We start from the raw sequence: 12787 nt of genomic DNA, 5'->3' as shown, positions 1-12787 counted from the left end.
TAACCACTACAAGTTGACATAAAAAATAGGTAAAAATATCACAATTACCAATTTTCATGATTTGCTTCTAAGTATTGAATTTCAGTTGTGACAAAAATTAAATTATCACAGCAAGTCATTTTTTTTGTTTCGGAGGCTTCATGTTAACAATTGTTAAACATTGCAGAAGTAGTTTTTTTGAAAACAACAGTGTTGGGATCATCTAAGCTGTTATTTTCTTGTGTATATTGAATCAATGATTCTATGCGGCAGATATTGTAGATTTATCACATGTTAATTTTTTCACCCATTTGTTAAGTATGGTGTTTTTTGCATGTGAAGCCTCGAAACAGGCTTTTTGGATATCAGTATATTTTTCAAACATTAACCATAATGTCAATTTTTTAAAAATTTATGACATTCTGCACATATCAAGTAATAATTACAATGCAGATATCAGTATGAAACACACCAATTTAGATATGCATAGATGATAATTAATCTTATTGCTGTTTCGGAGGCTTCATTTGTTTCGGAGGCTTCAATTGTTAACGGAAAGTTTGTATTGGGTCCCATTTTCAAACGGTGATATATATCTCCACGATTTAAAAACATGTGACTTGAGGATCTACTTTGCTACATTTTGATAAATAGATTGGATGAGCTCTTTTATTTATATTTGCACAAGCTTGCTGAACAGTTTGTTTGGAGGCTTCAAAAAGTTAACGAAAAACGGCTCTTTGAAGTCAAGATTTTATAAAAATTTTAAAAGCTTGCAAATCGACTAATTTTTGTTACCCATTTCAAGTTAAGATAACAACTGTTATGAATCAAGAAGAAGTGAAGAAATAACCAAGAATTATGAACCAAAGCTACACCCACAAAGTTTGTTAACAATTGTTAACGGAAAATGAAGCCTCCGAAGCGACAAATATCGAAGTCCGGTTCTCAAAAATATAGGGCTGTTCACAATTAAATCTAATGTGGCAGTGTTTACTGAACATATGACTGTACTTTCAGGATAAGAAAAATTATCCATGAACTAACTGAAGAAAACACAAGGTTTTACAAAAATGTTACTGTTTTTTATAGTTTTTCAAAATGGCAATATTAAGTATATTTAAGCCTGCTAAAACTGAACGCAGTAACTCCCAAAGCTGATTATGCTACCCAAGGTAGCTGCTAACTAGATGATTTATTTGGCCAAAAATCATGGAATTCTGTGGCTTTATTAGAACACTACGGATTAAAATGTTAAAAATCCAAAGTTACACCCTTTACCGTGAAAATGACCATATACATATGTGACACGATCTGGTCCATGGGGGCCAAAGGAGGCATTTTTGAAAATTGAGTTACTGTTATTATTACATTATACATACAATAGGCTATCATTTACTGAAAACACCAAAGGTCTAGCATACTTGGTTCCATATTTTTACCTTTATATATCTCAGTTTCAAATTTGCCCCCCATAGACCAGATTGTGTCACATATAAAAACTTGGAAGGTTTGCAGATAGCCCTTTGTTGCACCAAACAAAATGCCACTTTTGCTCAGGAAGTCTGATTTTGAAATCAATGTAATTTATATACAAATATCAATGCAGATAGCCCTCTGTGTCCAGAATATTCCTAGTGTTCTCCAGAATATTTTGTTACCAAAAATCAATTGGCAAAAATGCAGATAGCCCTTTATTGCACTAAGCTCTTGTAAAATGTTTGTTAGTATTTCATATGTTTTCTTTTATTGTTTCATTTTATTTTACAAAATGTTAAACCCTCAAAGATTTACCTTGTTCTATTACAAACACACAAGGTTGCAGCACACTTTACATTACCCATTCATCATTTGTCATTTTGCATCCCAGGATACATCAGGATCCAGAGAGACATCTCCAACCTCACCTAAAATGCGTAAAACTTCAGACCACATATACCTAGCCCCTAGAACCGACATGAAGATTATGACAAATGGTCATCAGACACAAGAACCAAAGAACACTGATGTGTATGCACAGCCCAGGAAAGCTGACAAAGAGGTATGACATTGACATACACATTTTAGTTAAGAAGTTTGCTATAGTGAAACATTGGACAAGAATTGTCAAAAGTTATGAACATTTGACACTCTGTAAATTGTCAGATTTTTTTTTTTTGCAGATTATTGTCACCATGTTTCAACATGACAATTTAAATTGACAATTTAAAAATTGTCAAAATTGTAAAATAGGGCTAAAAAAAAAAAAATTGTTTGTTTGTCCTCCACAACCATTTGAAAATTGTGTGCTTGGCGGCGGATTTTTTTTTTTTTTTTTTTTTTTTTTTAGGAGGAATGTCTGGTCGTATCATTTTGAAATGCACATATCTGAACTGCAAATCGGCAATGGTAGCCACTGTTTCAGTAGGAGAAACAGTACTCCACGGTCCATTTCTTTTCTCCCCCACCGCTATCTCCAGGCCGGTAAATTGATCATCAGCAGTAGCCGGAACATCTGACATTACATTATTAAATAATTCCCGTAAATTTAGGGATATAGGGGCACTTACAAGGCGATCTACAATCACTTTCCTTTCGCGCAAAACACATACGCAAATAGACTAATTCCAATCAGCCGTCTACACTTCGCATGTACTGTGTTATGCTTCGTAGTGACGACCCCAGACAAACGAGAACCTAGACCAATGACTTTGACTCGCGTAGTGAAGCCGACACTGCTTAGCAACGAATTTGACAAGGACGCATAGGCGGAGGCAAGCAAGGAGATATGTTCGCGTTTACGGAACATGTTGCATTTGACGCTGGCGATAACGGCGCCGCATAACAAGCAGCGTCAAACATGTATGCGATATTTCTCCTCGCCTAGTAACCCCGTCAATCCGTCAATATCACCTTGGATACGGGGCTTCACCTCCAGCTGTGGTAAAGGATGGGCAGTAATAGGTCTAGGTGGTATGTCTATGGTGACGACTGATTATCTTACAGCCAATATCATGACGGACTTCTGAAAACTGTTCAATGCGACTTCAGTTGTGCGCCGTGGCGTAGCGCGACTGACTAGCGGCGCCCGCGTACCGCGTCGCTGTACCGCGCCGCTGTGACAAGATCGCGCTCTGAACTTCTAAAAACAACAAACTCGGTCAAAAGGTCAATTTGGACACAACTGCGCAAGATGCTCTATGCCACAGGAATCCTGTTGCAAAATCCGTCACTTTTTTTCCACGTAGTTTTCTCAGTCGTCAATCCAGACGATTGACGACTGAGGGCAGCAGTCTAATACGCAAACTGCGTAGGTCGCCATGTTTGGACTGCATCACTTGAACGTTGTTATGCAGACAATATAAATCACCACGTGAAAATATTTAAAAATCAAAAACTATTACATATATCATTCAAATATGTATTTCAAATGTATGAAAAATATTTTAATACAATGTATTTAGTACATTTTTGTAACTTGTGAGAAAAATCGGTATATTTACACATTTTCACCCCTGCGTTTTTGTCCACAAACAACGCTAGCTATCTGATATAAATTCAGTTCTTTTAATAGTACGATCTCAGAGTACAAAGTTCACAACAAAATATAGATTTGTATAGTGAGTTTGGACATGCGGCCACACGTATGATATGGTCTGCGTAAAATGCCTAAATCAAGATGTAAAAGTCGTAGAAAGGTAGAAAATCCAACAAAATCGATGTTTTTAACTTACAGTTTTGGGGAAAATGTTAAAAAAAAAAAAAAAAAAAATAGAAAAAAAAAAGTTGTAGGCGCGGGCGGGCGGTCGAGGACAAACAAACAATTTTTTTTTTTTTTAGCCTAGTGGACATTGCAAACTGTCAAAAATATTGACAATTCAACTCCTGTCAAAAAAGAGGAATTCGCAATTTTGACAGACCACATGTGACATTTCGTGATTCTACCATTCTCTTTTGAGGGTATGGTTCAATGATCCACGAAAAAAGCTTCCACAATTTTAGTTGATTCAAAAATTGAATTTATGAGTTACTGCAGTTCCCCATACGCCACTGTGTTGTATTTTCTGTCTGCCGACAAACAGAAAATGGCAATTTGAACGACGTCTTTGTCAAACATCTGAATCTGCAAGAAAAGTTATGCGCTCAAATATCATGTAGTCCTAGAATCTTGGAATGCTTGCATGTAAAGAACAGAAAACTGTCACCCCTCTCACACGTGAAATGTTGAGAAATGTTAATGTCTTTGAGCCTTTTCATGATGTGTTCCAACATCATGAAAGTGCATTCAAGTTAGCTCAATCGTTAAGGCGTTCGACTATGGTGCGAGAGGTTGCGGGTTTGAACCCTGGCGGTGCCTAGTACGCTCTTGTGGAAAAAATTGAGTTAGTTTGAAATTCCCCTGGACAAGGAACTTACTGCTAATTTGTCTCGTTGTAACCCGTACGAAACTCGGGGAGCTGATCCTGGTTGCGAATGTTATTTGTGGAATGTCTAGGGTGTGCGCTCTTGAAGCAGCAAAGTCCCTGATTTGTTGTTTAATGGTTTTTGGAATGATGTGCAGCCGTAGTGGTCAGCGACAACCTGTAAAGTGTGCTGAGGCTTGTGGATCAATGTCTAGGCGTTGTGCCTGTGCGTAGCGCACTATAAATCACTGCGCTTTTTTTTAAACATTGCTTGATGGGGAGAGGGAAAGAGTAAATCATTGTTGTAGATGTCATGTTGTTCCCAAACACACTATACATGTGCCGAGTGTTCCTAGTTGGAACACTCTTTTGTCCAAGATTCTAGGTTTCTGATGGTATAAAACATTTTTTTGAGTAAGTGGTTTTCATGTATATGACTTCCCTGACTAATTATATTAAATGAATTACAATTTATAGCCTACTCGTCCGGGGTCCAGCCAGTCACCCAGCAGCAGCCTTACTGGTGTATCAAGTCAAATAGATGACTTCTCTGATCTTATAACACCACCTCCACCATGGAAAAGAAAGAAGGATAAGAAGAAAGGAAATAAATCAGGTAATGGTTAACTTGTGGCTGTATTCATAATGGCTTACACACAAGTGCAAACCTCCATAAGGTGACCAAAAAAAACCACCCAAACCACCTTGCTTTACTGGCACTACCGACACAGATTTTGGGGACTTTAATTTTTTCAGCAATATACATGTACAAAGTAAAGCAGCAGATTTTTAGCTGAATTGTGAATTGATTCTGACTAAATTGTTTTGAAAAAAAATTCAGAAAAATTTTCAAAATGTGTTTGCATTGTTTACATTTTTCAAGCTTTTTGTGATTTTTTGGGGTAATTTAGCTTCTTCCAAGGGGAAAAAATATCCACCAACTGACTTTTTCCCTCCCCTCACCCGTAGAACATTATGTTCTTGTAGCCTAAGTAAAGAATTTTCTTTACAGAAAGCGAAAAGTGAAATCCTTAATTGTTGGTCTATTTTGGGGCTGACAAAGTACAAAAGTGTAAGCTATTTTAACTGGTTATAAACTTATATTACTATGTTTTATATACACAGAATTGTTTTGACCAAAATCAGTTCTACACAACATTTATTGTCTAAATTCAAGGGTGAGAAGAAATTGTTAAGACATTAAAATACCACTAGAATGTTGATATTAGTTAAAGGTCCGTAACCCGATCGACAGCATCATCCCCCCGATTTTTTTCATTGTTGATGAGGTTTTGGTATCACATAATAGATACTATTTTTCTCATTACTATCCTGAAATTTGACGCTCCAAGTCGATGTATTTTCGGAGAAATCATGAAACACAGCGGCTTTTACAGGCTACCAGTTTGTAAACAATGGTAAATACTTTGGATTTCTGGGCCGGGAATTATGAACGAGATAGCTCGAAATATCAGTCTCCTCAACAGCTACTTTGGTTTTCGTCATACACATTCTGTGAAAAAAGCGAACCACACTAACTGCTGAGGAGACGCGTCTAGACGGTGTGCCGTATTTAATTATAAAATTTCCACGATGGAGGCAGCGGGCCGATTAGCTCAGTCGGTTAGCGCTTCATGTTTCTACCGAGAGGTACCGGTTCAAAATCTGGTATCGGAATGGTTTTTTTTCCTCTCCATTTTTAACCCAAACCTTTTTATATTCATTTGAAATGTACATATTGCAAGGGGAAATATATTTTGTTTCCTTTTTTCTGAAAGCAGTACGAAAAAAACAAATATTTTTCGTTCAATACTGGCCGGGCATTGATTGCACAGCATGTCAGCATTAAATTCGTCAGCGAACGGAAATGGTTGTTGCTGCTTGCCTACCCAGAATGCAATTCACGTATACCAAGGTATTGGATTGCAAATTTGGCTATATATTCACATTTACGCTGAAAATGCTCTCGTTTTTTCACAAAGCAGCATAAAGGGGGCGATATTTGATATTATTATGTAATTTTAAAGACAATCCATATCCAAAACCAATAGGGTTACCCCCCTTTAAGGGCATAGATTACAGAGATATGAAGTTCCTTAAACTTCAGGGATAAGGTTAAGGGAATCCGGTTGAAGCTAGTATTTAAGAGAATCACTAAGATGTACCAAATTAGACAAAAATGAGACCCAATAATATACCAATGATCTAGTCTTTGATATGATAATCAAAATCAATTTGCAAAAACAGAAATCAGTTTGTGTTTTACTTGAATCTCATCAAAATAGTACACTCTAAAGGTTGGATATACACCAGGCACAAAAAGAAACTCGTCAGTATAGTCATCCATGCTGTTCAAGAACCTGATAATTTTGGATTATTCTGAAATATACATTTTGTTAATTGGACTTTATTTTTCATTTGACACCCTATTCGTGGAAATCTAAAAAGAATTGACCAAGTAATGCACCTATAAACCGCCAAACCCCAAAATCAAAAGTTGCATTTTCAACGATTTTCAATGGGTATGCATCGTTGTATTGCACACAAGCATCACGGGCCAATCAATAAAGCATGCAATGTAACAGGCACAATTGAATCGTTAAAATTGCAACTTTAGATTTTGGGGTTTGGCGGTTTAGAGGCGCATATCGTGGTCAATTCTTACTCGATTTCAACTAACAGTATGTCAAATGAGAAAGCAAAGTCCAATTAACAAAATGTATATTTCAGAATAATCCAAAATGACCAGGTTGTTGAACTGCAAAGATGACTACAACTGACAAGTTTCTTTTTGTGCCTGGTGTAGTCAAGTGTTAGTCCTTTTCTCACTGGTCACTGATTATCTTTAAAAAAATGACAAGTTTATTTGTGTTTCATTAAAAAAGGTCACCTTGTAACTTGGTTATTTTTTCCACATCAAATGAAATAATGTTCAACTTTGATCTTGCACAAAACCATTGTGATATTGAGGTACTATTTATATTATTATATGCAATATGTGTAGGCTTTTACACTGTAGGATTAACTACACTGTAGGATTAACGACAAAGCTAGAAATGTCAAATTTAGACTCTACAACTGTTGCCTGCTGTCTTTAAAAGAGAAGAAGAACATGCTTGTTTAAAAAAGAATTGTAACAAAATTTAATATTTTATTATCACATTAAAATTTGAAAGGGAATAATTTTCTAATTTATTCATATGTTAATTTTGTAGATCGTAGGACACCTGTGACAGAAGATCGCATCTCCCCTGTGAGTAGAATGGAAGAGTCTAGTTCTTACAGGTCTCCTGTAGTTGAGCCAGTAAGTTAATTTTCTTTGTACATTTGTTATAAACATATCAAAAAAAGTAACTAACCCCCCTTAAACAATGGCCGTTATTCAAAAAGGGACTATTGTATTGCAAATCTGAAAAATGCGTTGGAAGCAGAATTTATTTCTGCGCATTTTGACACCTCATTTGATCGATAGCCCAGAAAACAATAAAACACCGGTCAATTTAATGTAGTGAGGTCCAGATTTGAAAGTTGCACTTACATACAAATTTTTACAATACAAAAACACTCAGATATCATAATTACACAGATTTCGTTCCATTACACTCAATGCAAAATCGATAGAATTTACTGCAACTTTCAGATCTTGGGCTACATTGATTTAAATGTACGCTGTGACATCAATATTTAGTCAATTGCTACAAATGAGGTGTCAAATTGTGTAGAAATAAATTCTGCTTCCAATGCATTTTACAGATTTGTTATATAATTACCCGTTTTTGAATAATGGTAATTATTTAAGGGGGGTCAGTTACTTTTTTTGAGATGTTTACTATATTTCCTATAATTTAAAGATTTTCCTATTTTTCCCTATAATAGTTTATACAGTCGGGGATTGACGCAATTATTGAGTATGCCGATCCTTGAGAATTCTGTGATCATCTGAACACGCCTATGATCCTCCTCCTTCAAAGTGCTTTAGTCTCAAACTTAGATCTGCCAGCTTATCCTTTTGTTGATAAGAATTCTGCAATCTCGTTTGTCAAACACCACTTGGATAAAAATCTGTATTTACTTGCTTACTCCTCATACAGGCAGGTAATATTTCCTGCATTGCCTGCGTAGTCCTAACACTCCAAAGCCTCCTGCGTATACTTCACGTGTGGCATGTTGCTGCTGCATTGTTAAAAACCAAGGAAGAAACTGCCTGTTTTTCATTAAGATTATCAAACTAAATTTGTTCAGTCAAGTTTACGAACAATTCGGAAGATAATAGAATTCATGTTCACAAATCGTATAAAATATAATTGAAATGCCTTTATTCATGTTTTCTGAAAGATATGATATATAAAATATTTTATTGTGTAATAGGTTATAGAAGCTATGCATGTGCAATCCATGGAACATGCCCCACCTGATGTAACTGATGGCATTCCACCTCATCCACTACAAGGTAAGAATTTATTCACTGTCTATACTTTGTTTCATCTTGAGTTTGGTAGAGACGACGAGACGTAGATGCATTTTTCACTTCTCGCAGTATCGAATCGCACATGGGAACCTATCTGGCAGAGAATGTATTAGGCATGGGAACGTTAAACGCATGTACCGTTAAACGCACTCATGATCCGTTAAACGTTTAGCAATTGTGGTAAACGTGTAACACACAAGTCATTTTCAACCTTCAATTTTCCATTCTTCAATGCTAATCAACAGTAACAGTTGAAAGTAACAAAATCTGAAGATGACCTTAATAATTTACATGAACTTGCTCAAAACATTCAATATTTGCATGAATACGTCAAAATAATGCATAGTTTCTGACATGTTTGGGCCGTTGACTTCGCAACTTTTACCTTATGTACGGCGCCATTGGTACTAACATATTTCTGTTAGAAATTCCGGTTTTGTGAGGTGCACCACACCTATCGTATATTCAAGAAATCTTTCTGCCAGACGGGGCTGGCTCAATGCGTGTTAATATGTTAAACGCGCGCATCACTGATGCATTAGACGTGTAGGAAAATAAATGGAATAACCCATCCCTAGAATGTATACACATGTACAAAAAGGGAGGCTTTAATTTGGCTTGTCAGCATGCTTGTGGCTCAACCAAGTATAAACACTACTTCCACTACTACAGTCAATGTCTCGGTGGAACAAAGTAAGGAAAGAGGAGGATTTAAACCATTCCCATCATGCAATTGGATTTCCCCCCTATAATTCTGCTCTATGTAACCACAGGTTCTCAGGCTACAGCTCCCATGGATCCATTTGTGATGATAAAATTTGACTTCAGTACTTGAGATGAAATGGAAAGGGATAGTATTGGTGTTTTTCTCATACTATACTAGAAACCCCACCCCAGATTAGGGGTGTAAGGAAACAGTAATTATTTGTTTTTTCTGTTTTAAATGGTCCACAATCTATTCGGTTAACCATGAAAACACATGTAAATTTGTTTTTTTTTAACATTGTTTTTGGTCAAAAAACCCAAATTAGTAAGGACTGTCTGGTGAAAATATGGTGTGAACTTTCCAAATTCTGTGTGCACTTTTCTGAAATAATTTCAGATTGTTTTATACAGGGGTATGGGGGGTGACACCCCCAATACTCAATTTTGTCGGCAAAAATTGACTGTTGTCGTCAAAACGATGTGAATGTCGGCAAATGTAGTCATAGATCTATGTGCTATTTGCTCTTCACTTTTTCAAACCACCGAAAAAAAAATTGGGTCAACCTTTCCGGGCTGTTGAGGAAGGGGCGGCAAAATTGATTTCCATCGGCAAAACATGCTGTACACCCCCCGAATCATATTGGTCTAGCGGCGCCCCTTGTTTTATAAGGAGCCAACATTTGTTATCAACCATTGTTGACTTGTTGTGGAACTCCAATAGTTTTGTTTTTTTGACCAAAAAAAAAATTGTGATTTTTCTAAACAGATAGTGCATTTGCGATTGGTTAAACGTTTAACACCCCTACCCCTGATAGCTGTGAAACTTTAACTTTGTTTGGGCAAGCATATATTAATTTTATGGCTCTTTGTCAACCTTTTACCATAGCATGGGCCCCATAACAACACACTGTCAGTAGTGTGTCTAGGTTTTTCAGAATGAAATGTACGCAGCATTTCAATTAAGTTGCATCAATTGATGTACATTGCATGTACTGATTTTAATATATTATAACAAATCTTATATGTCTTAATTTGAACAGTATAAAATCAATAATAGTTTTACATAGTGTATGTAAATAAGCACATACAGTTTGTCCACTTTCAAGTACAAAGTAAGGTACACACATTTTGCGTAAGCGTGTTGTGTATTAAGACGCTCATGCATTTGTGTGCGGCTAGCAGCGTGTTAATTCCTTTTGACATTACGGCACGCCGAAACTGCGTAATGTACTGTAGGCTATACTTTACTTCGTACTTCAAAATGGACAAACTGTAAGTCTTTTTTTAATTTTTAATGTATTACAGCAAATCTTATTTGTCTTAATTCGAATAGTATATAATCAAAAACAGTTTTACAGTGTACATAGATAAACAAATATATCTTTCTTTTAATAATCAAGCTAGTTTTACCAGTTGAGTGAAAGGAATAAATAGAAACTTGACTGTGTTGTTTATGAATTAGATAAAGTTTGTTAGTTTATTCTGATCTTTGTGCAATGTATTATATGTATACTTACAAGCAGATGTACACATACTCTATGTGCAAAATACCCTTTTAATCGCTGAGAACAGTACAAGAGTTATTGTTTATTGAGTACATGTACACAAAAATGTAGAGGTATGGTTTGTTTTGTCTATTATAAATCATTATACACTCTGTGTAGGGCCACTGTTGGGTGGGGGTGGGTATGGGGGTGTGACACCCCCCAGTTCATAATGTTGTCAGCAAAAATTGACTTGTCATCAAAACCATGTGATTGTCGGCAAATTACAAGATCCTCCCCCTCCCCACTTTTTAGATTCTTGAGTGCCGTCCTGGCTAAAAAAAATTTGGTCTACATGATTGTACAATTCACAAAATATTTCCGTCAGCAAAACATGCTGTACACCCCCTGAATCTGATTGGTCTAGTGACACGCCTGTCTGTGTGTCTTATATTTCCATAGCTACAATACACATATAGCCTGTCAGTTTCATTGCATGGAGAAGGTATTATCTTTCAAGATATAACAAAATAGGGCTTGCTTTGAAAACACTTAAAACAGGCCGGCAATAAAATGAACAAATTGAAAAAGCAAAAGCATAGCTTCTGCTGTAGACATACTTCAAACTTCAATTGGACAGGATTGCTTATTGAAGAGGCATTTTGTTGATGCAGATTGTATCTTCCTCTTGCTTTTATTATTTGTTTGTTTGTTTATTTGTTTGTTTGTTTGTTAGTTTATTGAAATAAAAATACATTTAAATAAATTCTTTTATAGTACTGTGAATCAGATAATTCTGTAATCACAAATAAATTAAACTAGACTAAGCTGTGGTCTAACCCACGAACACAGCCGTGTTGTTACCCCTAATGACCTTTGACCACAAAATATATGAAAACGGCCAAAGACATTGGCTACTGTCAATGCATGTGTGCATGTGGGACCACTTTGCTATGTTACTTGTGGCAGAAGGTGCATTTTGAAGGTTTTTCGTCTCAGACCGGAAGTGACCCCTTAATAACATTTGACCCCAAATAAAAAAATACCACATATGAATTGGGTACCCATAATTCATGTGTGAACATACCGTTACTGTCCTATGTTTTTCTTAGCAAATAAAAAAAATTGAAGGTTTTTCGTTTTATACCGGAAGTGACCCCTTAATGACCTTTGACCCCAAATCTGTGTAGGACCCCATAGACACTTGGTAATAACAATGCATGTATGCAAGTGGTGTTACTGTCCTACGTAATTTGTGGGAGAAGAAGCATTTAAAAGGTATTTCGTTTTGTACGGAAGTGGCCCTTAATGACCTTTGACACTTAATAAAAAAATACCACATATACACAGGGTAACTACAATGTATGTGTGAACATACCGGTACTGTCCTATGTTTTTCTTAGCAAATAAAAAAATTTGAAGGTTTTTCGTTTTATACCGGAAGTGACCCCTTAATGACCTTTGACCCCAAATCTGTGAGGACCCCATAGACACTGGGTAATAACAATGCATGTGTGCAAGTGCTGTCACTGTCCTACGTAATTTGTCGGAGAAAAAAAATTTTAAAGGTATTTCGTTTTATACCGGAAGTGACCCCTTAATGACCTATGACAATAAAAAAAAAAATACCACATATACACAGGGTAACTACAATTTATGTGTGAACATACCGTTACTGTCCTATGTTTTTCTTAGCAAATAAAATTTTTTGAAGATTTTTCGTTTTATACCGGAAGTGACCCTTTAATGACCTTTGACCCCAAATCTGT

General features: G+C 36.1%; 1 protein-coding gene across 1 annotated transcript in view; it reads left to right on the top strand.

Moving 5' to 3' along the window:
- LOC140172518 (uncharacterized) overlaps positions 1-12787 on the top strand; it is an 87280-nt gene that overhangs the window by 9745 nt on the left and 64748 nt on the right. Inside the window, exons 4-7 of the mRNA XM_072195664.1 lie at positions 1850-2020; positions 4839-4977; positions 7577-7665; positions 8730-8811. Coding sequence (XP_072051765.1) covers positions 1850-2020; positions 4839-4977; positions 7577-7665; positions 8730-8811 — 481 coding nt within the window. The remainder of the gene's footprint in view (positions 1-1849; positions 2021-4838; positions 4978-7576; positions 7666-8729; positions 8812-12787) is intronic.

The sequence above is a fragment of the Amphiura filiformis genome, chromosome 16 (genome assembly GCF_039555335.1).
Source record: "Amphiura filiformis chromosome 16, Afil_fr2py, whole genome shotgun sequence".
Lineage (NCBI taxonomy): Eukaryota > Metazoa > Echinodermata > Ophiuroidea > Amphilepidida > Amphiuridae > Amphiura > Amphiura filiformis.
The sequence above is the reverse complement of the archived record's forward strand: the minus strand, read 5'-3'. Positions and strand labels throughout refer to the sequence as shown.